This window comes from Capra hircus, chromosome 28 (assembly GCF_001704415.2).
Source record: "Capra hircus breed San Clemente chromosome 28, ASM170441v1, whole genome shotgun sequence".
NCBI classification, from domain to species: domain Eukaryota; kingdom Metazoa; phylum Chordata; class Mammalia; order Artiodactyla; family Bovidae; genus Capra; species Capra hircus.
This window is the reverse complement of record NC_030835.1, coordinates 10085331-10113027: the sequence shown is the minus strand read 5'-3', so window position 1 is coordinate 10113027 and position 27697 is coordinate 10085331. Positions and strand designations below refer to the sequence as shown.

Here is a 27697-nt window from a genome sequence, read left to right as displayed (position 1 = left end):
CTCCTTTTGGTTGCTTTGGAAAAAGCTCTCTCCTATTCTCTCAATGACATCATACATGTAACCAGTTACATTAAGAAAACAATATTTTAAGGCCACACTTGAAACTTATTTATAAAGCTGTGGTTAGAGGGAGGAAAAGCAGAGTACAAGTTTGGAGGGAAAAAAAATACAACTGGGGACCTCCTATTTTGAATCTTGAAACAAGAAGAAAAATGTATTGTTCTTAGGTTGGTTGAGCCTACAAGTCTTGATCAATGTTTAATGCAACCTAGAAACAAAATGAAAAGTAAATATGCTTTAATACAATTATAAATTTTAATTAATACAATTATTAACTTTATGCTTTGTGTTAAAATTAATTAAAATTAATATAAATTAATTGTAGCATATTGTATTAAAACATGCTTTAATACAATTAGAATTTTTAATTAATACAATTAGAAATACAATTTTCCTTGGAAGAAAAGCTATGACCAACCTAGACAGCATATTAAAAAACAGAGACATTACTTTGCCAACAAAGGTCCATATAGTCAAAGCTATGGTTTTTCCAGTAGTCAGAGTTAGACTATAAAGAAAGCTGAGTGCTGAAGAATTGATGCTTTTGAACTGTGGTGTTGGAGAAGACTCTTCAGAGTCCCTTGGACTGCAAGGAGATCCAACCAGTCAATCCTAAGGAAATCAGTCCTGAATATTCATTGGAAGAACTGATGCTAAAACTGAAACTCCAATACTCTGGCCACCTGATGCAAAGAATTGACTCATTAGAAAAGACTCTGACGCTGGGAAAGACTGAAGGCAGGAGGAGAAGGGGACGACAGAGGATGAGATGATTGGATGGCATCACTGACTCGATGGACATGAGTTTGAGCAAGCTCTGGGAGTTGGTGATGGACAGGGAGGCCTGGCATGCTGCTGTCCATGGGGTCACAAAGAGTCAGACACAACTGAGTGAGTGAACTAACTAAATACAATTAGAACTATGAAAAGTACAAGCTACACAAAATTAGAGCTTAGGTAACTTCTATGTGACTATGTAAATAAAGTTTTTTGATAGTTTCTGATTATTTCACATAAAATCCAAATTCAACATAATAATAATTTAATTGTATTTTCAATGTATTTATTAACCCATCCTTTCTTCTACTTCTCTTGCTATTCCCTCTTATTGTTGTCTGTATCTTTCTTGCAGATTCCTGTACCCATTCCTTAGATGCTGAAATTTCTCATGGTTTCACCCTGAGAGGGTTTCCCAGGTGGTTCAGTGGTAAAGAATCCACCTGCCAATGCAAGAGATACAGGTTTGATTCCTGGGTTGGGAAGACCCCCTGGAGAAGGAACTGGCAACCCACTCCAGTATTCTTGCCTGGGAAATCCCCTGGACAGAGGAACCTGGTGGGCTACAGTCTATGAAGTCAAAAAAGAATTGGACATGACTTAGCAACTAAACACACACACACACACACACACACACACACACACACACACACACACACACACTTCACCCTGAGACCCTTCCTTCACATTCTGCATTCTCTCTTGAGCATCTGACTCACTCTCCTAGCTTCACTTAGTATATATGACTAAATTCCTCTCTCCTGTCTGGACTTCTCTCCTGTCCTCCAGACCCACCTACATATCTCAGAGTGACCTGAAACTCAACACGTCCACAACTGAAGCCATTGTTTTCACAAACCTACTTTCTCTTCATATGTTCCTCAGTTCAACCAATGGTAAAGTTCAAAAACTGGTGATGAGTCCAGTTGCCCAAGGCAGAAATCTGGGCTTCATCCTTGATTTCTTTCTCCCCCTTATCCTCCCAGCTAATGTGAATCCACTCAGCTGTCCCCATCTGTGCTGTGTGCATCCTGGTCCTACTCACCTTGCACCTGAATGACTATGAGAATTTCCTACGTTGTCCGCTCTTCCCATTCCACCCACTCAGATTTTCTCTCCACCTTCTAAAAACACATATCTAATCCTCACATAAACCCTTTTGATGACTTTTATTGCATCTAAGTCCAAAATCCCTAACATGACACACAGAGCCCAGTGTGATCTTGCCTGTACCCACCTCTCCAACCTTCAAATCACTTCCTTCTCCTAGCTCCATGCAACTCAAACCAAAATACTGGACTATTCCAGTTCCTTGAAAGCATCTAGCTCTCTCTATCTGCTAGACTTATCTCAGGCTAATTCTTTAAATGTCATTTCCTGCATAAGACTCACCCAGGCTAGGTCAGGTTTCCCTGCTCTGTCCTTTCAGTGAACTTTCCCCACCAGCCCATGGCTCCCAAAGGGCAGAAACCCAATCTGTTTTGCTCTCTGGTATTTTTCTAGCTCCCTGCATAGTACTGAACCACAGCAGCCATTTAATAAAAATGTATCCACTGACTGATTAGAACCAAATCCACCCAGCTCCACTTTCTGAACAGCTCTTAAAACACCATTTACTATTTTCGGTCATCAGTGCTATCTCTCCGTAGATTACAATAGCCCCCTGGTGGGTCTTCTCAAATCTATCACTCCATTTTCTTCTACACGCTATAGCCAAATGGCCTTCCTAAGATGCAGCTCTGAGCATGTTGACCTCCACTGCCTTTAGGATGATAAATATATGTCTGAGCACAAATTCAGGTCCTTTAGTGGTCTGGCTCCTGATTTCTCCACTGTCCCAACTCTGATCTCTCCCTACCTCCCATTCCCTCTCTCTTCACCCTGAGCTGGGTCCTGATACTTTCTGTGCCCCCAGACTCCCACCCCACCACTGAGTGACAAGGCTGACTTTCTCCATGAAGCTTTCCCTGATCAAGGGTCTTCAGCCAGGCAGCTGTTCTACTTTGTCAGTGCCCACCAATGCAAGTGACTCAATAGGCTTCCTGGGTTATAGCTGCTGATGGCATCAGATATCAACAGCTCCTCCTCTCGCTCTTGAAGCATACTGCTTTGGAGGACAAATTACCTGGCCACTCTAACAGTGACAATTACTTGCTTGTCCAGTTGTTTGTTTCTTTCCTAGACAAAGTCAGAATGACCTGTTTTGGCCATAAAAGCACTGGGCACAATATGTGTGCCCAGGAAAAACTGTATGATTATTAAATAAGCTAACATACATAAATACTGTAAAAGCATGCACTCTCATTAGGTTATTTACTTGGCTCCATGGTTTACTACTGAGAACCAAAATATCGGCCCCCAAAATTTAAAGATTATGTATTTTACCACATGGTTTTAAATATACGTTTTGAAAAGATTTTGAAATTTTCAAAGCCTCACTTCCGAACAACCGTATCACCCTCTGCACAGAAGGGTACACTGCTCACTCGACATTAATACCCAGCTACCTCCCCACCAGTGCCCACACTCGGGGCCAGCAGCACACTTCACAGAACACAATTAGAAAAAAGCTGGCACCCAGAAAGCTGATTTCTTTCTGTGAAGCAAAAGACTGACTTTGCCATCCAACCCTGGCCTGAGAGACACTGGGCTTTCCCAAGTAAAACAAGAAACTCTGCTTTTCACAAAATACTTTCCTAAGGATACTTACGTCAGAGAGCATTGGCTCATCGAGTTCTTCCACTCTGCTCAAGTTTGGTGCCCCATATCGATCACTAATTTCAGCTAGTGTTTTGCCTGAGTCGGCTCCATCCTATAACCATATGATCATAAATGAATCATTTAATTCATTTTCACTTTCAAATGACTTTGAGATTAATACATTAATTTGCTTTCAGTTCTGCTAAGGCATTTCTGAATTATAACATCAACATTCAACATTGTCGGTTAATGGAATGAACCAATACCTGTTAGTGACAAGTGAATGCTAAAAACAAAGGCTAAAATGTGTTTTTAAAAAAATACATCATAAAATTTAAAACATATCACTGCATGTAATCATATGGTCAATAATCTCATAATATTCTGGTTTTTAAAAATACAAAAACAAACTGGACATTCCAGTTTTATCCACTTTGAGATTTGGCTTTAAAGTATACCCTATTTGTGACTTGTTATTACTAGATTATGTATTTGAACTATCAGTTTTTATAATCTCCATATTAAAACTTTAGCTACTGGGCTTCCCTGGTGGCTCAGTGTTAAGGAATTTGCCTATCAATGCAAGAGACATGGGTTCGGGAGGACCCAACACGCTGCAGGAGCTGTTAAGCCTGTGTGCCACAGCTACTGAGCCTGGGCCCTGCAACCACGGAGCCCACATGCCCTAGAGCTTGTGCTCCACAACAAGAGAAGCCACCACAGTGAGAAGCCCGGGTACCTCAGCTGAAGAATAGCACCCACTCACTGCAATTAGAGCCTTCTGCAGCAACAAGACCCAACACAGCCAAACACAGATAAATAAAATTGTTTTTAAAACGTATCTACTAATGCACCAAAATTTAGTGTCACAATCCAGGAAACTTATTCGTATCCCATAACATAACTTTTTGTTCTCACCTCTCCATGTAAAGTATCTTCACCCTTAGCCATATTTTCCATGCTCATTCTGAACTCCTATAATATATAAAAATGGAGAAAAATACTTTGCATATGCTTTTCATTTTGATTCCATGTTTAATTTTTAAGCATTTTATTTTTACATTATGACCCATTTAACAGCAAAAATGCTGACCTTCTTAAAGAAGAAATCTGAATACAAAACTACAGATACAGTCTCATTTAATACTCTATTAATAGGTGACTACCATATTTTGTTTATAATTAAATAAAATGTTCCCTGGTGGCTCAGACTGTAAAGCGTCTGCCTACAGTGCGGGAGAACTGGGTTCGATCCCTGGGTCAGGAATCTCCTCTGGAGAAGGAAATGGCAACCCACTCCAGTTCTCTTGCCTGGAAAATCCCATGGATGGAGGAGCCTGGTAGGCTGCAGTCCATGGGGTTATGAAGAGTCAGACATGACTGAGTGACTTCATCTTCACTTTTCACTTTCATGCATTGGAGAAGGAAATGGCAACCCACTCCAATATTCTTGCCTGGCGGATCCCAGGGACGGGGGAGACTTGGTGGGCTGCCATCTATAGGGTCACACGGAGTCGGATACGACTGAAGCAACTTAGCAGCAGCAGCAGCAGAATATTTTAAAAAATGAAATAGGCTGAAACACTAACCCTGAAGCCAAATTACTAACAAAAGTGAAAAGTGACAAAAATTTTAATAAACTCTTAGAATAAGAGACTTTGAAAGAACTTTCAGTTAAGTAGAATTTTATACATAGTGAAAAAGAAGCAAATATTTCTAAAGCAATCAGTCTGGCCCAAGGCACTACCTAATACATGTGACCTCTCCACAGCACCTGGCAATGCCCTCTATAAAGCACTCTGAATACATAGGACACTGCTTTCTGAATGTGAAAACCCAGAATCTTCTAACCAAACCAAACCTTGCTGTGGCCTCTATCTTTTCATTCTAAGGCAGCAAGCTGACTCAACTGCTCTTGAGGTGATTCACTTCAGCTGTCCAAGGGTGAGTCATCTTGTGACCGTTTATATAATGGCCCTGATGATTAGGGACACATGTGGTACATGAGAGTCCCTTGGACTGCATGCAAGGAGATCCAACTAGTCAATAAAGAAATCAGGTCTGAATATTCATTGGAAGGACTGATGCTAAAGCTGAAACTCCAATATTCTGGCCACCTGATGTGAAGAACTGACTCATTGGAAAAGACCCTGATGCTGGGAAAGATGGGAGGTAGGAGAAGGGGACGACAGAGGATGAGATGATTAGATGGCATCACCAACTTGATGGACATGAGTTTGAGCAAGCTCTGGTAGTTGGTGATGGACACGGAAGCCCAGCATACTGCAGTCCATGGGGTTGCTAAGAGTCAGACAAGACTGAGCAGCTGAAGTGAACTGAATGGTACATATGGGCTTCCCACGTGGCGCTAGTGGTAAAAAACCCAACCTGCCAGTGCAGGAGATGTAAGAGACATGCGTTTGATCCCTGGCAACCCACTTCAGTATTCTTGCTGGGATAATCCCATGAACAGAGGAGCCTCGCGGGCTACAGTCCACACGGTTGCGAAGAGTCAGACACAATGGAAGCAACTTAGCACTATATGCTTTTCTCCAGATCACTCCCTTCTCCTGCACACATCTTATCCCACAACTTCGTGGTTTTGATGGAAAAATTCATGTTCTCATAGGATTCTGTTCCCCAACCAAGGGATGGATACTTGACACAAATTCATCCAGTCAGAATCCTTCCCAAGATTCTTCTCTTAACTGAAACCTAAAAGAAAGGAATCCACTCCTTTCAGATGGTCGGAGCCACAGCATTATAAGACGCAGGAAGCATTAAGGACCATGGTGACCCTCACCCATGTGCAGCGAACCAGACCGCAGTGAGAGGCACCAGCAGAGGTGTGAGCCCTGGCAGCGCTGATTCTCTTGCCCCCAGAGGCCTGGAAGACCCAGCTCAACCAAAGCCCTTCACAGTTCAGTTGTAAAACCCTTGCTTCAACCCAGGAGCCTTCCAATACATTTCCTTTTGCAAATGATAGTTTAAGTCATGTCTCTGAAGCCACAAGAAGGCCAGGACGAAAAGACCTAGATGAATCTGCCTCCAAGCAAGGCAGTAGGTTGCAGGGAAGAAAGGGTGATAAGCCAGTAGGAATATGGATTATTAATGTCACTGCAGCTCTGGACACTCAGTCTGATAATGCCCAGAAAGTAAGTAACATGAACGGGGACCCTGTGGAGCCAATCCCTCCTATAAATCACAGACTTTCTATATCACTCAGCTATAACTATCAGGGCATCTCAATAAGACACACTTTCAATTCTTTTATCATTTTGATCACTATCTTCTTGATGTATTCTGAGTTTTCTTCTTTTACTTGCGATCACTCAGTCTTAACTGAAGCGGAAGGGTGTGTGCACTGACATGTGTGTGCATGCATGGATATCCATGTACCCTACCCTCATTCAGACAAAGACAACATCAGCACCTCTGTTTTTAAAACTCTGTATGGGTATTTGATTTTATCCTTTTAAAATCTCATCTTTTTGACTCACAAAAGTAGTCTTTCAACACTTGGACTACAACAGGACTAAATGATTTCACTTTGTAAAAACAATTCTTATTCATCCGTTATAGAATGATAAGCATTGTACATCGATGGGAAAAAAATAGTAAATTAATTAAATCTCATTTTTTAAAAAATTTATTTTACCCTTTAATTTACTTTTTTAAATTGCTTTAAACAATGATACTCTCATCTAAGCCATTAATAAATATATTCTACAAACCCTGCTTCTATTTTAAATTTTTAAAATTTTAACCGTGGAATAAGTAGAGGAATAACATTTGAGTAACAATTGATAGTTGTAAGCATACAATATGAAATATCCAGTTGAAAAGTATAACTCAGTCATGCAAAAGTTTAGTCTATACAATATATACTTTTTGGATACAAGGAAACATTAACCAAACAGGAGGCTTGACATAAAACAGACACAGTCAAGGGAGATGGACTTTTTTGACATAAGTTACTGAAATATTTAAAGACATGAAAAATCCAAATAAGAACATATTTTAAAATGTAAGTTATTGTTCACAATACATCCAGTGTGAAGAAAAGAGACAAACTATTATCTCAGAGATGAGAATACCTCCAATACTACAAAGAACTTTGCCTTCAGTATCAGCTGCCATAATTAGGAACCACTGTCTCTTGACTAAAATGTTGAGCACATCAATATTAGAGAAGGCCACTGCTGACAAAGCAGTTTCACATACACGGTCTTATTTGATCCTTACAATAGCCCAGTGAGACATTGCCAACAACATTATACTGTTATCCCTATTTTTCTAAAAGGTAAACTGAAACTGAAAGGGTTATGGGACTTGCTTAAGTAGCACAAATAATATGAGGCAGGTCTTTAGACTGTGAATCCCCTGCTACAACAACAGAAAGTAACAGTGAGGACTGTAAGAGGTTTTCCATAAAACAAACACTTATAAAACTTTAATTTACCTTCTCAAATTGTTCTTGAGCTCTCTGCAGTTCTTCTATTCTCTGTCTCTCTTTTTCTTGCTCTTCCAACTCCAGCTGGAATTCTAGCTGTTGCTGAATATTCAGATATAAATAAGTCATATTAGAGTTTATTGCAAGGAATTCACTCGATTACTCTGAAGTATCCCAGGATAATTAAGGTTAAGAAACTTAAGAGAATAAATGGTCACAGGCTCCCAGTACTTTAGCTTTTACAAATATTTCTGATGTACAAAATTTAAAAGGAAGGTTCCTTAATTGCTGATTTTAGAAAAGCAGTATTTGTACAAAATTAAATCATTTTTCCTATTCTTCTAGAAGCTACAAATGAGACTGCAGTGATTTTTCTCAGATGAAATTTCTTTAAGAACAGATAGATCTTCAAATAGCCAAACTCTGGTTGTAAAACAGTAGATGAGAACATTTTAAGTATATTACCTGAACCCAGAGATCATCAACAACATATTTGGTCCCATCTCAACCTATCCTAGCTCCAGGAGAACAGAAGTCCACAGACTAAATTCCTCTGGCCAAGCCTGACCCAACTCCTGTTTCTTTTATAGTCCACAACTGAAGAAAGGTTTTTATACATTTTTATGGTTGAATAATACCAAATGAATAATATTATATTTCACATGAAAATTATATGAAGTCCAAATGTCAGTGTCTATAAATAAAACTTTCTTGAAACACTGCCATGCCTACGCTCACTCACTTATCTATTGTGACTGCTTCTGCCCCATGACAGCAGAGCCCAGTATTTGCAACAGAGGCGGCAGGTGGTACTCTCACTGCCTTGCTCTGCTGCTCAGCACAGTACACACAAGCTCACTGACATCATCAGAACTCACAGAGTGCCATAGTATCACTACACCAGGCTATTTCTTTAACCCTAACCAGTGCATTATCCATCAAGAAAAGAAGTGAATTTTGAATGCTGCTCTTTTAAGACAAAGCAGAATGTGGGTTGTTTTATTATCAAATTACTCAAGAGCAAAGGATGTTTCGCATTCAATGACAGTGTACTAAAAGAATACAGTAAATGTCAATATTATCAGAGTAAGCACTCATCACAATGGTCTCAACTCACATGAACACAAAGGTTGGAAATAGTAGATAATTTAAAACAAAATTATTTCACCAGAACAGAAGTTCTTCACAAAAATTAAAAGTGAAAAGGAGGCCGCAATGAAAGTGAGCTCCCAAATGGCTCCTCTGTTAGCCAAGCAAAGAAACACATTCATCAGTGGTGATTTAATCAAAACAAGTTTGATTTCAGTGTCTAAAAAAAGATAAAAATTAGGCTACTAGCCTTTTGGTGAGAACAGTTGCTCAGAGTGGATGACATAAGGAGCAACTTCAGTGGTCAATTAAAGACAAGGGAGATATTGGTCTCCCTTGCCCTTGATAAGCAGATGAATGCTCTCAGCACTGCTTACCTATTGTTTATCAAAGGAGTTGGTGCTGAGTTTGCAGTGACTGAAAAATCAACCTCCATGAGCAATCTTCTTGGGACAGTGCTACAGGCAAGAACATCTTCAGACATTGAGGAACATTAATTCAGTACAACCAGATATGAAATCTGCTAAGATGTGTGACAACCTGCCCCAAAAAGTGTGTGTGGAACAGAAAAAGGCCTAATTGGACAAATTTACAAAGTTTGTGAAAACATAGTGTTTAAAACCTATGCGTTTTCACTGTATGATTCAATAGCAGCTACTCTTCAGGAAATATTTGACTCTGTCATGTGTTAGAGTTCCAGATGAACTTCCAAATGTTCCAGCTGGATTTAGAAAAAGCAGAAGAACCAAACTGCCAAATCCATTGGATCATCGAAAAAGCAAGAGAGTTCCAGAAAAGCATCTGCCTTATTGACTATGCCAAAGCCTTTGACTGCGGATCACAACAAACTATGGAAAATTCTTAAAGAGCACCAAAGAATGATGCTTTTGAACTGTGGTATTGGAGAAGACTCTTGAGAGTCCCTTGGATAGCAAGGAGATCAAACCAGTCAATCTTAAAAGAAATCAGTCCTGAATATTCATCGGAAGGACTGATGCTGAAGCTGAAACTCCAATACTTTGGCCACCTGATACGAAGAGCCTACTCATTGGAAAAGACCCTGATGCTGGGAAAGATTAAAGGCAGGAGGAGAAGGGGACGACAGAGGATGAGATGGTTGAATGGCATCACCAACTTGATGAACATGAGTCTGAGTAAGCTCTGGGAGTTGATGGACAGGGAAGCCTGGCATAGTGTAGTCCGTGGGGTCGCAAAGAGTCAGACAAAACTGAGCAACTGAACTGAACTGATCATGTGTTATTGAGCCAGCAGTATTGAAACTGAGACCCCCTAAAGTTGAGTTCCTGTACTAAGTTTATGATTAATCTCTCTATCCAAAACTTTATTCCCTTTGTTGTCCTCTCTGACCTCAATTCTGTGCTAACTGAACACTATAATCAACCAGAGTCAGATGACTAAAATTGCTATTGTCAGTAACATCGTTAATGCACTAAAATTGCTATTTTATCATTAATGTACAAATTCAGATCATTTCTCTAGGACAAGATGAGCTAACTGACCCACTGAGCCGTGGACCACCTGGCCAGGGAACTGTAAATGGGCGACACCCTGACTTCCAAAGGAGTCAATGCCAAGTTCAAAACGACTGAAAAATCAATCGCTGCCTGAAAAAAAGCAATGATTAAGAAATATCACAGAAGTACTGAAGCAACATGGATAGTCCTAGAGATTATCTTACTAAGTATAAGTCAGACAGAGGAAGACAAATATCATATATCACACTTGTACATGGAAACTGAAAAATAGTACAAATGAACTTAACATAAAAAACAGAAACAAACTCACAGAGATAGAAAACTTATGATTACCAAAGGTAGGGGGAATTGGAGTAGGGGTTAACAGATGCACACTGCCATATATAAAATAAACAAGGATACTGTATGCCACAGAGAGCTATATTTAATATCTTATAATAAACTATAATGAAATAGAAAAAGTATCTATTGATATATATAGAACCAGATCACTTTGTTATACACATGAGACTAACACAGTATTGTAGATCAACTATACTTCAATTTTAAAAATAGACAATGTCACAGAAATGTCACAAGATTAATCCCAGCCTCTTTGCTTTTCCCCTTTAAGAAACTCACTCATTCGGACACTAAGTGAGAGTGGATACAGTTTGTCTCCTGTGCCCTTGCTTGTTACCCTGCAGTAAACTCTGTACTTGCCTTCACCGCAACCCAGTGTCAACAGGTTTCGCATTACTGTGCATTGGATGAACAGACTTAAGTTTGGTTCAGTAACAGTGTCAACAGCAACCTTCATTTACCCTTATGAATTTAACCATCATCGGTTCTATGAATTTTCATAAGAAATAGAAGCTGGGGACTTCCCTGGTGGTTCAGTGGCTAAGACTCTATGCTCCCCATACAGGGCCTGGATTCAATTCCTGGTCAGGGAACTCCAGGTCACATGCCACAACTAATAGCATTCACAAGCCTTGGCTAAAGACCCTCCATGCCACAACACAGAAAATCATGCACACCACAATTCAGACCCAGCGCAGCCAAATAAATAAATAAAAACTTTTACAAAGACCACATATTTAAAAATAAAAAGAAATAGAAGTTGAATATATCTTGATAGTTTCATGCCTAATAGTTTTGTTGTGAATTTTTGAGCTCAGGGACAATACTGAGGTATTTCTGAATGAGAAGGCCATTTTCAACCACAATTATCAAACATTAATTAGCTTCTGCTGTAGACTTTTAATCAATTCAATCTAAAAGTATAAGGCAAAATAGCACTTATATGTAAAACTGAACACTTCAGTAAAATCATTTTTACAACAGCCAATACCGTCTGAATCACGTCAAGCTGCTGTATACACTCCCGGCGCTGTCAGAAACGAGATTTCCATTCCCATACAGATCTGTGCCAGATACATTTTCCAAATTCAAATTATAGTTTCAGAGTGTGTTTAGGCCTGATGTAAGTGCAAAGGAAATTCCCACGTTTTAAAATCCATTTACAACGGATTTCAAAACTGTAACTGAGAAGCTTTCACCAACCTTCAACTGGAAGGGATTAATTTACCAGGTAGAGACACACTAAAAGAAAAATATCAAGAGAAAAATTGAGCAGACTTCTACAAGTGCCTTCCAAGAGATTAATACACTGAATATTATAGGCATAGGGACTAATTATCAATAGTTGGTAGGACCTATGAGTGAAAAGACATTTTCATAGATGAAATGCATAAAATCTCATTACAGATCAGCATTAACAGAAACATTTCCATCCCTTTTGATGAGAGGGAACATTATCTTTGAAGTCCAAGTAGGTGAACTCTTATCTTTAAAGGGGGAGTGTAATTCTTCTCAACAGTAAGTCTACGTTACAGAAAGAAATTATATTTTTTTTAATTTTTTATTTCTACATTTGTAGAAATTTCTACATTTGTAGAAATTTCTCTCTTGCTATGGCTACATAATATACTGTAGTCCCCACACAATATCCTCAGTTTTGCCTCTTGGCCTGAAAATATCCACCTTTACAGGAAGAGTTTGTTAACCTCACTAGAAAATAATTTCTTACCATCAGTCCAGTGCCACCCCATAAACAGGATAATAGAAGCTCATTCCATTAAGAGAATTTTAAAACTATATTAAGGATTTTAAAAAATACATTTTTTACAAAGAGATAATAAACAGTGATTAATAGTTATTCACAAAGGGCTGTTAATTAATTTCTTTGTATTCTTATGTCATCCCCACTAAAATAAAAGTGATGGGCTAGCTAGCTGAAATGCAGGAATGTTATCATTCAATCATTTCAGACATCAGTACAGAAAGTGAAATAACTCTAATCAGTCAATAACAATGCAAAATGCAGTTGTTAAATACCAGCCACACTGGTCAACATAATCAGTTTCTTAACATTTTCAGGAAATGTTTGAAACTCAACTGCTTTATTCACATGTGACCAAAAACCATTAGAAAAACATTCAAACAAACATAAAAGCTATCACTGCTAAAATGAGCTCTTAAGTAAAAAATACCAATAAAAATGTTTCCCTGTTCACAAGGACCTGGGCTTGCTGAAGAGTGTCTAAAATTTCAAACAACTTCAAGTCAGCTATATTGTGAGGACACTTGCTTTTGCAACCAAAAGGCAGGTGACCAGAGTCCTGACCTCCAGTTCATTTGACTCAAAGGGCACAGAGAGCCTCTCTGATTTTTCTTCATCTTAGCCTCACTGTTTCAAGTGCTTCTCTGCTGGTCCATCTTTCCACACATCCCTTCTTCTTCTCTCATCTCTCTGCCCATCAATCTACTTCTTTAACCAGCCACCGTGCCTTCTGCAGGATATCACTGTATCTTCCACCCACCCAATACAATGCTTAGGGTTCAATGCACAGCCAGAGAAAAGTTTCTAGTATTGTCAAACTTTATTGAAGTAATGTAAAAAAGATAAGTCAATGGAAGTTGGGGTATCTCCACAGCTGTGATCTAATTGTCTTGGGGAAGGAGAACTGCTAAGAAGTTCCCCTTATTCAGATAGACAGGGGACAGATGCAGCTCCAGGAGCTGGAAGAGGCAGGGCAGACCCCCACTCAAAGTTGGGGAGACTGCAGCAGACACTTGCCCATTCGGATGGGCATTTGACATCCAACACTTTGCAAGCTCCCCACAAAAATAAGCCCAATGACTGAAAAATGAAGACTCAGAGGCATTAAAGGCCTCTACAGCCATATCCATCTAAGGTGCCTAGAATGTTTTACCAAGTATTGAGGATGGGAGACAAGATAGAGAAGCTATTTTCCATGTTCACATTTTCCTTTTTATCCACACACCCAATTAATCCCTTTTTGAAATATGTAAATTGGAGCTGAGTCTCTAGAGTTAGGTACTATATGGTAGAAGTATAAGGGTGACTCAGATTTGGTTTAGAAGTGCTCCATAAATTAAATTTAGTCCAGAAGTCACTCTAGGACTTTCCCCTATCTGGTTTATAGTCCATAACCCACCTCTTCAACCATTCTCAAACCAGCATCCTTAGCTCCCCAATCCTGCTAACCCAAACTCACTTCAGTCTGTCTGTCTCCTCCACGTCTTTACCAGTATACCTAGGGTAGGTAGAGAAAATCACACAACAACAAAATCAAACCAAACGGCCCCATTATGACTGGTTGGACTCAGGGAATTCAGTGCTACCAAGGAACGCTTAGTTTCCTTGGTCAACTCTAGTTCTCCAAAGTCACCATTTCAAACCTTCACCACTCTCCCGTCACCTCCTACCTTACCACCTCATTCTGGGTAGATGATCACGGTCCCTGCTTTATAAAAAAGAAAGTCACACAGAAACTGCTTTCATCTTTGCTCCACAAAACCTACACACATGTACTTAATGCCATTTTCTTCCCTTCCTTTGAATCAAAGGACACTTTCACCTGCCTAATCTTCATTCCAGAGACAGTTTCCTCTGGTCTCCAAGAAAAGCTGACCCCAGTAACCATCCCCTTCATTTCTTTATATCAACCACTCCCCTTCCACTCTGTTCCTTAAAACAAACAGAAGAAAACCCCTTCCCTGAAAATCTCCTTGAAAGCATTACATCTACTCACCATCTCCACGTCCCCTGCGCTACCCCACCCCACACAGCTGCTCCCACCTAGGTCCCCTGTGGCCTCAAGTGAGCACTTGGCAATTCGGCTCTCACTTGACCAACCACAGACATGACTGACCACTCAGGTCTCACTGAGATACTGTCCCCTTGGCTCCTGCGATAGCAGACTCTCTGGGGTTTCCTCCTACTTCACACTGCTTCTTCCCCAGTAAGGAAGCCACATACAGGGGCTTCCCTGGTGGTCCAGTAGCTAAGACTCCATGCTCCCCATACAAGAACTAGATCCCGCATGTCACAACTAAGAGTCTGCATGTCTCCAGTGAAGATCCCCCATGCCAGCAACTAAGACCTGGTGCAGCCAAGTAAGATAAACAAATAAAAATAAGCATTAAACAAAAGAAACCACATAACAGACATAACACTGAAGATGTAAGAAAGCCATGTCTAAGCAACCAGAGGCGAGGAGTTTTCTGCACCTTGGTGTCGGGGCACCACCCCAAGGGTGCCACCGCCAGGGCTCCAGGCACCACTGACCTCTCTGGTCTCACCTGCTGGAAGAGAAGCTCCTCTGCTCTAAGTCTCTCCATCATCTCCTGCTCCTTCAAAGCTACTTCTCTTTCACGCTCCAGTTGGGCCATTTCCTCTTGCCTCTCGCATGATTTAAAGAAAAACATCGCATTACTAATTACAGATAAAACAATTTGTAAAACACAATCTTAGAAGCATCTTAACCGCCACCAATAGGGAAGGAAAGCAAATTACAGTTTATCCATTAGCAAACTATATAATAATTGGGGAAAATGTATTATTTCAAAAAAGAGCATAAAATTAAAATTACACATTGAATGTGGGCACAATTGTGTAAAAAAAAAAAAAAACTCCAGACAAGTATGTAGAAAAAAGATTAGACTACCTAAAAATACCTAAAAATCTAAATAGAGCTCTTTGTTTTCTTCTACTTTTTCATGTCGCCCAGTTTTGTATAATAAACATACTATTTTTATAATAGAAAGAAATTATAATATTGAACTTCTTTTAAAAAGCAGAGACACTGGGCCAGTTATTTCACTCATATAATTTTATAACAGAAGATCCAAAATGGAACAGGATAAAAAGCCCAGAAATAAACCCAAGCATCTTTGGTTAATTGATCTATGACAAAAGAAGAAAGAATATACAACGGAGAAAAGATGGTCTCTTCAATAAATGATGCTGTGAAAACTGGACAATTACATGGAAAAGGATGAAATCAGAACATTCTCTAGTACCCTACACCAAAGTAAACCCCAAATGGATTAAAGCCTTAAATGTAAGACTGGATACTATGAAACTCCTAGACCAAAACACAGGCAGGACACTCTTTGACCTAAATTGCAGTGATATCTTTTTTGACCCATCTCCTAGAGTAATAGAAATAAAAATAAACAAATGGGACCTAATTAAACTGAAAAGCTTTTGCACAGCAAAGGAAACCATACACAAAATTAAAAGACAACCTACAGAATGGGAAAAATATTTGCAAATGATGCAACCAACAAGGAAATTAATCACCAAAATACACATAAGCAGCTCATATAGCTGAATATCAAAACAAACAAACAACTCAATCAAAAAATGGGCAGAAATTCTAAATAGACTTATCTTCAAAGAAGACATACAGATGGCCAAAATACACAGGAAAAGATGCTAGACATCACTATTAGAGAAATGCAAAACAAAACTACAATGAGGTATCACCTCACACCAGTTAGAATGGCCAGCGTCAAAGAGTCTACAAATAATAAATGTTGGAGGTGCTATGAAGTAAAAGGAAACTTTCCCTACACTGTTGGTGGGAATGTAAATTGGTACAATCACCATGGAGAAAAGTATGGAGGTTCCTTAAAACATAAAAACAGAACCCACATGATCCTTCAATTCCATTCCTGGACATATATCTGGAGAAAACTCTAATTCAAAAAGATACATGCATCCCAATGTTCACTTAAGCACTATTTACAGTAGTCAAGACATGGAAACAATCTAAAAGTCCAGTGATAGTTAAATGGATAAAAAATGTGGTACATATATACAAAGGCAAGCTGCTCCTGCTGCTAAGTTGCTTCAGTGGTGTCCGACTCCATGAGACCCCATAGACAGCAGCCCACCAGGCTCCCCCATCCCTGGGATTCTCCAGGCAAGAATACTGGAGTGGGTTGCCATTTCCTTCTCCAATGCATGAAAGTGAAAAGTGAAAGAGAAGTCGCTCAGTCATGTCTGACTCTTTGCGACCCCATGGACTGCAGCCCACCAGGCTCCTCTGTCCATGGGATTTTCCAGGCAAGAGTACTGGAGTGGGGTGCCATCGCCTTCTCCAACAAAGGCATACTGCTGCTGCTACTGCTGCTAAGTCACTTCAGTCATGTCTGACTCTGTGCGACCCCATAGACGGCAGCCCACCAGGCTCCCCCGTCCATGGGATTCTCCAGGCAAGAATACTGGAGTGGGTTGCCATGTCCTTCTCCAATGCATGAAAGTGAAGAGTGAAAGTGAAGTCGCTCAGTCATGTCCGACTCTTAGTGACCCCATGGACTGCAGCCTTCCAGGCTCCTCCGTCCATGGGATTTTCCAGGCAAGAGTACTGGAGTGGGGTGCCATCAACTTCTCTGACAAAGGCATACTACTCAGCCACAAAAAAGAATGCCATTTGCAGCAACATGGATGGACCTAGAGATTTTAATACTAAGTGAAGTAAGTCACACAAAGACAAATGTTATACAATATCACTTCTATGTGAACTCTAAAAAATGATACACACAATCTTATTTATAAAACAGGAACAGACTCAAAGACAGAAAACAAAGCTATGGTTACCAAAAGGGAAAGGTTCGGGGAAGGGGGAGGGATAAATTAGGAATTTGGAAGAAATGTAGACATCCTACTATGTATTAGTAAAGAAGGACCTGCTGCACAGCACAGAGAACTAGACTATTTAGTAATAATCTATATGGAAAAAGAATCTAAAAAATATATATGTATATAATACATGCATGGATATGAGTCACTTTACTGTACACCTAAAACTAATATAATATTGTAAATCAACTATTCTTTGATAAATAATAAATTTTAAAAACTATATCCATATCTACCTGTTTCTCCATGGTCACATTTTTCTTATACTTATAAATCCACAGTGCTAAATATTCTATTGGATCCACTGGACGCATCCTTGCCACTTCCGCAAGACCTTCAGTTAGACATGTCCCAAGCAACTTTTGAAGATACGCTGACTCCATTTCTAACTGCTAAATAAAAACTTCTAAAAGATAAACATTTTGCATTAGTGCAGGAAATTTTCAATGAAGGCACAGTCAAGGCAGAGTCCAGTGAGGCCAACAAAGCATTACCTTCTGTCACCAGTCATGGGCACCTGCCATCAGCACATCAGGGCACAAGCAAGCTGGCTCTGGGATGCTTCTAGCAGTTTCCAAAATGGCTCCACAAATGTTGCCACAACTAGAATAGTTTCCAAATCCTGAAGGACCCTGGAGTCCAGAGTCAGAGAAGGGTTACTTTCATTATTGTGAGATGTCCATATGACAAGAGACACATGTCTTGTTGAACCCTCACAGCATACCTGAACATGGCATCCTTAGCCTCACTGTGCAGATGAGGACGACCAGGCACAAAGAGTGTAAGCAAACAGCCCAGGGTCACACAGGTTGTGCCTGATGGAGAGGGAATCATACCCAACTCTTGATTCCAGAGCTGTTACCCTCCCTACATGACTTATTAAGATGTTCGTTGCAAGCCATAAGACTTATTTCTTGAAAATATCACAATCGGCCACCTCAAATTTTTTAAAACTCCAAATATCTCAAGGCCAAAGAATTAACAAAAAAAATCCAACCTTCCAAGAATAGCATATGAAGTTCCTCATGCTTTGGCTCCACTTTTCTTTCCAGGATCACTTCCAGATATCAGTTCTGGCTCCTGGGCTTTAACTACACAGAAGATCTTGCCATCCTGCTGCTCACACCTTGTATGTTTCCATCTCCATGACTTTTGCATATGATGGCCCCCTCACTCTCCCTCAGCTTGGAAAATACTTCCTCACCTGCAAGGCATCAATCCTCTCTCATTTCTCCCTGCTGTGGCTCATACAACAGTCTCCCAGGCAATGCAAAGATAGTCCTCCTTCCCCAAGCGGCTCACACAGCATTTGTCACACACCTGAGCACTCTCTGTGTATGCATATGTCTGTCCTCCCACAAGAGGACAAGTTTCCCTAGCTCCTCAAAAAGTATGGCTCAATCACACTGTGGACACAGCTAGCCCACCTCCATGGGCAAGTGAATGAGTTTCTCCACTCTCTCAGTAATGTCCCAATTTACTAATGAATCTGGACAAGAATAATCTTGGACAAGAATGGAAGGAAGGATAACAGAAAGAGGGAGGGTGGGAGGAATGCAGTAACCACTCTATTTCAGGTGCTTTGAAAGCAGTGATCACCCTTGAATTACCCGTATGGAATTCAGATTCTTCTGAGAATCTGATGACATGTATTCATTATTCAACAAATACATACTGAGTATCTGTTATATTCAGACATGAGCAATTTCAGGGGACAGAATGCCAGTGTCTAGACGGGTCCCCTAAACAACTGCACCTAAAATCCTGCACAAAATTGTAGAAACAATGACCCCTTGACTTCCATCCATAGGTCTCAAACCTACTCTCTCTCTCCTTGATAGGAGTACAAAATGGCATAACACCACGGAGAAGGATTTGTAAATATCTTGAAAATTACATACGTATTTACCATTGGACTCATCAATTTCACATCTGGGATCCTCTCTTACAAAAATATGAAGTGATATTATTACTGAAATGCAAGTTCATATGCCTGTCACACAGTGAGGCCAAAACAATACCTAAGAGTCAGAGTTTGGAAGAGAGAAAGGTTTATTGTAGGGCCATGCAAGGAACTGGGTGGCCCATGCCTTAAAACCCCGAAACTCCCGCAAAAGCTCTCAGCCAGGCCCTTTTCTAGGAAAGATGAGAGAGGGGTGGAGTCAGTTGTTATCAGATCATGGTCAGGTAACGATGCTCCTGTAAATGTTCTGCCCAAAAAGTTGCGGGGTGTGGGGAGGAACAGGTTCCACAGGCAGCCACTGCTAGTAGGTATGGGAGAGAGTTTCACCGCTGCCTCAAGCCCCGGGCTAAAGCCAGTGGGTGGCCCTGGCAAGGGCTCTGAAACTCTGCAGGACAGAGCCCCCGGCCCTGGGCCCTCCAGCCCACCCACTGGCCCGAGGCCAGGTGAACTGGAGGGGTCCATGAAGAAGGCCTGGATCCGCCTCTTACCTCACTCTGCACCTGAGGATCACCACTCCACAGCTCACTACTCCACCAACAGACCCTCGGCTGTGTTCCTGAGTAATGGTAGCTGACAGTTGGTTGCTTGTGGGCGGAGCCCACTGCAGCAACAGCCAATGGTTAAGCAGGACCACTAACGGTCACTCACTGATGGTTGGTTCGTTGGTTATGGGCGGGCCCACTGCCTGTACTGACTAATAGCTGAGCCGGACCATTGTCTGCTAAGGGGTGTCCAGAGGAAGCCGCAGAGCAACTGCTGCGTTCTAAGGGATGAGCTCCCTACGCTCTGTTACAATACATACACAGGGTTGTTTTGCACTATCACTAACAATACCCAAATTGGGAATCCATCATTAAGGTACAGCCACACAATGGATTATTGTGCAAATAAAATGAGAATGAGGAAGGTCTCCCAGACCAGGAGTGAGTTCTAGGACATACGTGTGAAGGCGTAGGGGTGGGGGGTGGGGGGGGCGGGGAGGGATGCAAGATGCAGAAATTGCATCTAGTATGCCTTCTTTCGGAGAAGGCGATGGCACCCCACTCCAGTACTCTTGCCTGGAAAATCCCATGGACGGAGGAGACTGGTAGGCGCAGTCCATGGGGTCGCTAGGAGTCGGACACCACTGAGTGACGTCACTTTCACTTTTCACTTTCATGTATTGGAGAAGGAAATGGCAACCCACTCCAGGGTTCTTGCCTGGAGAATCCCGGGGACCGGGGAGCCTGGTGGGCTGCCGTCTATGGGGTCTCACGGAGTCGGACACAACTGAAGCGACTTAGCAGCAGCAGCATGCCCTCTTTCGTATTAACAACCGCTATGGGGAAAGGAATGTGTACTTGTGTATCCACAAACATTGTCATAAAGACAAACCAAAACCCGGCACAAATTTAATGCCCTACCTAGCTGGCACTAGCATCTTACCCACTCAGAGAGAAGAATGATTATAACCGAGTATGGAACACAGTATCCTAATTGTACTTCTTCAATGGGATAATACTCTAAAGACAAAAATAACTACATTGTCATCTCAATTCCATCTGAAACACAAGAGCAATTTTTAAAGGACTTTTTCCTGGTGGCCCGGGCAGTGAAGAATCTGACTGCAGTGCAGGAAATCTGGAACAGATTCCTGCTGCAGCTCCAGAAAGCGAACACAGGAGAAGACCACCCTGGTCTCTGGAAGGAGAAACTGCCCAAGGAGGACTGGTCTCCAACAGAAGCCGGCTGCATCTGCTCATGAACCGAACCCAGGTGAAACTCCTTACTTCGTTCGGCTTGCTTCCTCTCCAGGAAACAGCAAAAATACCCAGCCTGCTGTAACGCATATTTTTCAGACACACCAACAGGCATCTTGGCTCAACATAAGAAAGCTCATTCCCACAGAAACAGCTGCCTTAAGCCTGGCGAGAATACACAGAAGAACTGTACAAAAAAGATCTTCACGACCCGGATAATCACGATGGTGTGATCACTCATCTAGAGCCAGACATCCTGGAATGTGAAGTCAAGTGGGCCTTAGAAAGCATCACTACGAACAAAGCTAGTGGAGGTGATGGAATTCCAGTTGAGCTGTTTCAAATCCTGAAAGATGATGCTGTGAAAGTGCTGCACTCAATATGCCAGCAAATTTGGAAAACTCAGCAGTGGCCACAGGACTGGAAGAGGGCAGTTTTCATTCCAGTCCCAAAGAAGGGCAATGCCAAACAATGCTCAAACTACTGCACAATTGCACTCATCTCACATGCTAGTAAAGTAATGCTCAAAATTCTCCAAGCCAGGCTTCAGCAATATGTGAACCGTGAACTCCCTGATGTTCAAGCTGGTTTTGGAAAAGGCAGAGGAACCAGAGATCAAATTGCCAACATCTGCTGGATCATGGAAAAAGCAAGAGAGTTCCAGAAAAACATCTATTTCTGCTTTATTAACTATGCCAAAGCCTTTGACTGTGTGGATCACAATAAATTGTGGAAAATTCTGAGAGAGATGGGAATACCAGACCACCTAACCTGCCTCTTGAGAAATCTGTATGCAGGTCAGGAAGCAACAGTTAGAACTGGACATGAAACAACAGACTGGTTCCAAATAGGAAAAGGAGTGCGTCAAGGCTGTATATTGTCACTGCTTATTTAACTTCTATGCAGAGTACATCATGAGAAACGTTGGACTGGAAGAAACACAAGGTGGAATCAAGATTACCAGGAGAAATATGAATACCCTCAGATATTGCAGATGACACCACCCTTATGGCAGAAAGTGAAGAGGAACTAAAAAGCCTCTTGATGAAAGTGAAAGAGGAGAGTGAAAAATTTGGCTTAAAGCTCAACATTCAGAAAATGAAGATCATGGCATCCGGTCCCATCACTTCATGAGAAATAGATGGGGAAACAGCGGAAACAGTGGCTGACTTTATTTATTTGGGCTCCAAAATCACGGCAGATGGTGACTGCAGCCATGAAATTAAAAGAGGCTTACTCCTTGGAAGAAAAGTTATGACCAACCTAGATAGCATATTCAAAAGCAGAGGTGTTACTTTGCTGACTAAGGTCTGTCTAGTCAAGGCTATGGTTTTTCCAGTGGTCATGTATGGATGTGAGAGTTGGACTGTGAAGAAGGCTGAGTGCCGAAGAATTGATGCTTTTGAACTGTGGTGTTGGAGAAGACTCTTGAGAGTCCCTTGGACTGCAAGGAGATCCAACTCTCCATCCTAAAGGAGATCAGTCCTGGGTGTTCTTTGGAAGGAATGATGCGAAAGCTGAAACTCCAATACTTTGGCCACCTCATGCGAAGAGTTCATTCATTGGAAAAGACTCTGATGCTGGGAGGGATTGGGGGCAGGAGGAGAAGGGGACGACAGAGGATGAGATGGCTGGATGGCATCACTGACTCGATGGACGTGAGTCTGAGTGAACTCCAGGAGTTGGTGATGGACAGGGAAGCCTGGCGTGCTGCAATTCATGGGGTCGCAAAGAGTCGGACACGACTGAGTGACTGAACTGAACTGAACTGAACTGAAGCCTGGCGAAGCTGTCCGAAGAAACAGGTTCCTCGGTCATGCTTGGGAGAAAGCCGGCCGAGTGGGAGAGGAAGGGATCGGATACGGTGGCCAGTTAAATTTAAAATTTCAGATAAACAAGAAACGATTTTGTATTATACACTCTACTATACTTGTGCTAAACAGTAATTTCTTATGTCTCTGAAATTCAAATTTAACTGGGTACCCCGTATTTTACCCGACCTGGATTCCGAGAGCTTCCGTAGCTTTTCTATCCCACACCCGCCTCCCCTACCCCTCCAAAAGGCGTGGCGCTGCTCACCAGTGAGGAGGAAGAGGAGGAGGACTCAGCCACAGAGGTGCCGCCCTGCGCTGAGCTGTTCCTCTCTCGCACCACTGGCAAGGGCCAAGGGCCAAAGCTGCCTCTGCCCGCTGGAACCCAGCCCAGCATCGAAAGCTGTTCTTCCCAAAAGGCGCCTGCATTCTAGAGGCTGGCGCCTGACGCATGCGCCTACGTACCTGCAGATAGCGTCCCGTTGCTAGGCAATGAGCCCGCGCGCCCCTGGGCTGGAGACTGCCTGGGTCCCAGAGAGAAGAGTGCGTGCCGAGAGCTGAGCTGACTACGCTGGGCCGAGGTCAGAAGAGGGGGCGCGCGGGCAGGGGCGTGAGCGGTGGTGAGGGTTGGAGGCGGCGGAGGGGAGTGTACGGAGAAGTAGATGCTGCAGAGAGAAGCTGGAGGAGTGGGGCTGGGTAGGATGCGCAGCCGAGAGGCGGCTGAGCCCAAGGTGTACAGGGTGCTGGATGGAGAGCCGGAAGCACCAGGGTACGTGAGCAGAGACAGGATGTGCAATCTAGAGGCTTTGAGGAGGGGCCAGCCAAAAAGGGCAATTGACCAAGCGAGACTGGCAAGCGCAGTGCACACGGAGAGAGCCAGGACAGAGGCTGACCGGACGGGGAGGCGCGAGGCGGGGGCGGGAGTGGATGTGCGCAAAGGCTACCTATAAATGAAGCCCGCACTGCTTAAGGCCAGAAAAGAGTGTAGCAATCTAACATCCTGGTATTTTCACACCTGCTGGTGACTTCTGCTTGGATCCTGGCCACTGGGGTTGGCGGTGGGGCGGGTGGGGGGTAGGGATAGCACATCTAAGAGCTGTAAATTCAGTTTTACTTGGGGACTTAACTGAGGATTATAGCCCTGCAGACAGCCTCTCAGACAACTCTGAGAAACTGCTTCAGCATGGAAGAGGTGAGGGCAGAGGTCAGCGTATAGGAGATTTGGAGAACGGGTACGTGCAGTCAAACATATATCTAGGTAAAAGTCTACTGCTAGTTATCAAGCACACACAGTTTAATTATTTTATGGCTTTTCTAAGTATGTAAGATGCAAGAAATTGGGTCTGTAAATTTTTGTCCTGAAAGTTTCTGTCTGAAGGTCTATTCTGTCAGTTTTCCCAGAAAGTGGAGTATCTCATTCCTGATTTCCACCCTGAACTCTTTCCAGGCTGTGTCAGTGACCAGTTAACAACTGCTAATGACTCAGTCCTTGTGGAGCCAGCTGGCTGGAGACATTCTTTAGTTGGCGCTACTTTCAGAAAGAGCACGGGTGCCCCCACCTCCAGGAAGTCTTCCCACCTTTTTCATCTCCCCCACCATCTGCAGCCTTCCCTGGGCTAGTTGTTTCACACAGTTCTTGGCTAGCATTTCCCATGTTTTGTTTCAGTTTATGTGGGGCAGTGCTGGGCACAAGATGCTTCACTAAATGTTGATTGAGATAATAAGTGCCAGCGGGAGCACTGACAGATGGAAGGCTCCTCAACGTTTGGTCCTCAGTGGCTGCCACACTGCAGTAAGCATGGCAAACTGGATAAACGATCTGCTCCAAACTTGGTGATCCCGCCCCCTGGGAAGGATAGTTGTACTGGGATTAAGGCAAAGGAGAGCTGTAACTGTGTATCACCTGGGGATTCTGTTAAAATGCAGACTCTCAATCTCTAAATCTGAGGTGGGACCTGAGAATCTGCATTTCAACAACTCCCAGGTGATGCAATGCTGCTGACTGTGGACCACACTCTGATGAGAAGGGGTGTAGAAAGTAGTTTATTTGGGTGCATTGGTTCAGGTGCATTAGTCACAGATTGGCAGAAGGAGCCACCAACACATCCCCATCCCCTCCCTTCACCACTACCTCAAACATAGTGACTTTAAACACGCATTTATTATCTTACAGTTTTTGAAGTTTGAGATCCAAGATGAAACTTACAGGGTTAACGTCAGAGTGTTTCAGCAAGGCTGGTTCCTCCTGGATGCCCCAGGAAAGATCCCTTTTCTTGCCTTTTCCAGCTTCTAGAGGCCACCCACCCTCCTTGGCTCATGGTCCTGAATCACATCACCTTTTCTCCCTCTGCCGCCATCACCACACCTTCTTCCGCCCTGTCTGACTTTTCTGTGTCCCTCTAATAAAGACTCTTGTGATTACATTGTGCCTACCTAGATTTACTGCTATTTTAGTTGCTAAATTGCGTCTGACTCTTTACAACCCCATGGTCTATAACCCGCCAGGCTCCTCTGTCCATGGAATTTCCCAGGCAAGAATACTAAAGTGGGTTGCCATTTCTTCTCTAGATGATCTTCCGGACCAAGGGATTGAAGCCACGTCTCCTGCACTGACAGGCAGATTCTTTACCACTGAGCCACCTGGAAAGCCTGCATACCTGGATAATCCAGTATAATTTCCCCAAAACAACAACAAAAAAATGCTTAATTTAATCACATCTGCAAAGTCCCCTTTGTCATATAAGGTAACGTAGTTCATAGATTCCAGTTATTACTCTGTGAACACCTTTGGGAGCCATTATTCTGCCCTGACACACTGTGTATTTCCTAGGGACAAGGACATTTTCTTACTCATATTTCAATAACCACAACCAGGAAATTTAACCTTGATATAATTCTATTATGGAACTTACAGTTCACATTCTGTTTTCCCAACAACGTCCTTTACAGAATTCTGTCTCCTGGTCTACATCCAACTAAGGATCATAGATTGCATTTAGTTGGGATGGCTGTTTAGGCTCCTTTGATCTGGACCAGTGCCTCATCTTTTCTGTCTTTCATGATGTTGACATTTTAAGAGTGTACCCCAGTTACAGACTTTCTCTCAACTTGGCTTTGTTTGATGTCAGATTCCAGTTTTGCATTTGGGACAAGAATCTACAGAAATGTGTTGTGTCCCAGGAGGAAGTGCATCACATCAGGAGACACATAATGTTATTTTGTCCCTTTATGGGTGATGTATGCTTTGATCATTTGGTTAACATTGTGCCTGTCAGGTTTTACCACTGTGAAGTTTCTGTATTTCTTTTTGGAGTTAATCCATAATTTGTGGAGAGAAACTTTGGGACTTTGAATAGCCTGTTGCTGCTGCTGTTAAGTCGCTTCAGTCGTGTCTGACTCTGTGCGACCCCATAGACGGCAGCCCACCAGGCTCCTCCGTCTCTGGGATTCTCCAGGCAAGAACACTGGAGTGGGTTGCCATTTCCTTCTCCAATGCATGAAAGTGAAGAGTGAAAGTGAAGTCGCTCAGTCGTGTCTGACTCTCCGCGACCCCATGGACTGCAGCCTGTCAGGTTCCTCCGTCCATGGGATTTTCCAGTCAAGAGTACTGGAGTGGGGTGCCATTGCCTTCTCCATATGAATATCCTACTCCTTGTCAAATATTCACCAAGTTTTAGTGTTCATTGATGATTGTTCAGTTATACTATGATCATTACAAACTATTTTTAAATTTCATTTTTCTTTCCACATTTATTAGTTGGCATTCTTCTTTATGAAAGAATTTGCCTGCTCTCCCATTCAGTAATTTATTCTTATATGGACCCATGGATTCTTACTTTATTCAATTGATTATAATCCATTACAGTCATTATTGCTGAAGCTGAAACTCCAATACTTTGGTCACTTGATGCAAAGAGCCAACTCATTGGAAAAGACCCTGATGCTTGGAAAGATTGAGGGCAAGTGGAGAAGGGAGCGACAGAGGATGAGATGGTTGGATGGCATCACAGGCTCATGGACATGAGTTTAAGCAAACTCCAGGAGATAGTGAAGGACAGAGAAGCCTGGTGTGCTGCAGTCCATGGGGTTGCAAAGAGTCAGACACGACTTAGCAACTGAACAATAACAACAGTCATTACTAATTTTGGTGGCCAAATTACCTCAGATTTGGCTAGTAATAGCCCCTTCAAGCTGACTCCTCTGTCCCCGACCATTTTATTTTTTAGCATTTTCTTATTTTGGGGGGAAAGCAAAATATTCCAGATTTATTACACTTTCCCTGCCTTGATCTTGGTCCTTTCTCCAAGGAACCCTGATTCCTTTTAAACTGTTAAGGCTATTTAAGAGCAAATTCTATCTGAGGCTATGTGGGTGGGGTGGGTGGTGGGTAGAAATGAACTGGGAGTTTGGGGCAGCAGATGCAAACTATTATATATAAAATGGGTAAAACAACAAGTCCTATTGTATAGCACAGGGAACTATATTCAGTATTCTGTGGTAAACCATCTTTGAAAAGAATATAAAAAGAATACATATATTAATGTATATGTATAACTGAATCATTTTGCTGTATAACAGAAATTAAAACAACAGTACTGATCAACCATACTTC

The 27697-nt window shown here is 42.1% G+C and overlaps 1 protein-coding gene across 1 annotated transcript; it reads right to left on the bottom strand.

The window, feature by feature from the left end:
- DYDC1 (DPY30 domain containing 1) lies at positions 85-20097 on the bottom strand. The gene is made up of 8 exons (XM_018042177.1): positions 20024-20097; positions 18067-18204; positions 17809-17978; positions 15226-15327; positions 8000-8092; positions 4456-4512; positions 3548-3649; positions 85-268 (listed from the first exon to the last, which is right to left on the bottom strand). Exons 3-8 carry the CDS (start codon positions 17953-17955, stop codon positions 239-241), a joined length of 531 nt encoding a protein of 176 aa, XP_017897666.1. The 5' UTR covers positions 17956-17978; positions 18067-18204; positions 20024-20097; the 3' UTR covers positions 85-238.

What these genes read in the sequence shown, in the direction of transcription:
- DYDC1 (XM_018042177.1), bottom strand. Translation starts at nt 17,955, where the DNA reads ATGGAGTCAGCGTATCTTCAAAAGTTGCTTGGGACATGTCTAACTGAA. An exon ending in ATGTGACCATGGAGAAACAG is followed by an intron (nt 15,328 to 17,808) that starts GTAGATATGGAT and finishes AAATCATGCGAG; the next exon opens with AGGCAAGAGGAAATGGCCCA. An exon ending in CTCAAGAACAATTTGAGAAG is followed by an intron (nt 4,513 to 7,999) that starts GTAAATTAAAGT and finishes TATATATTATAG; the next exon opens with GAGTTCAGAATGAGCATGGA.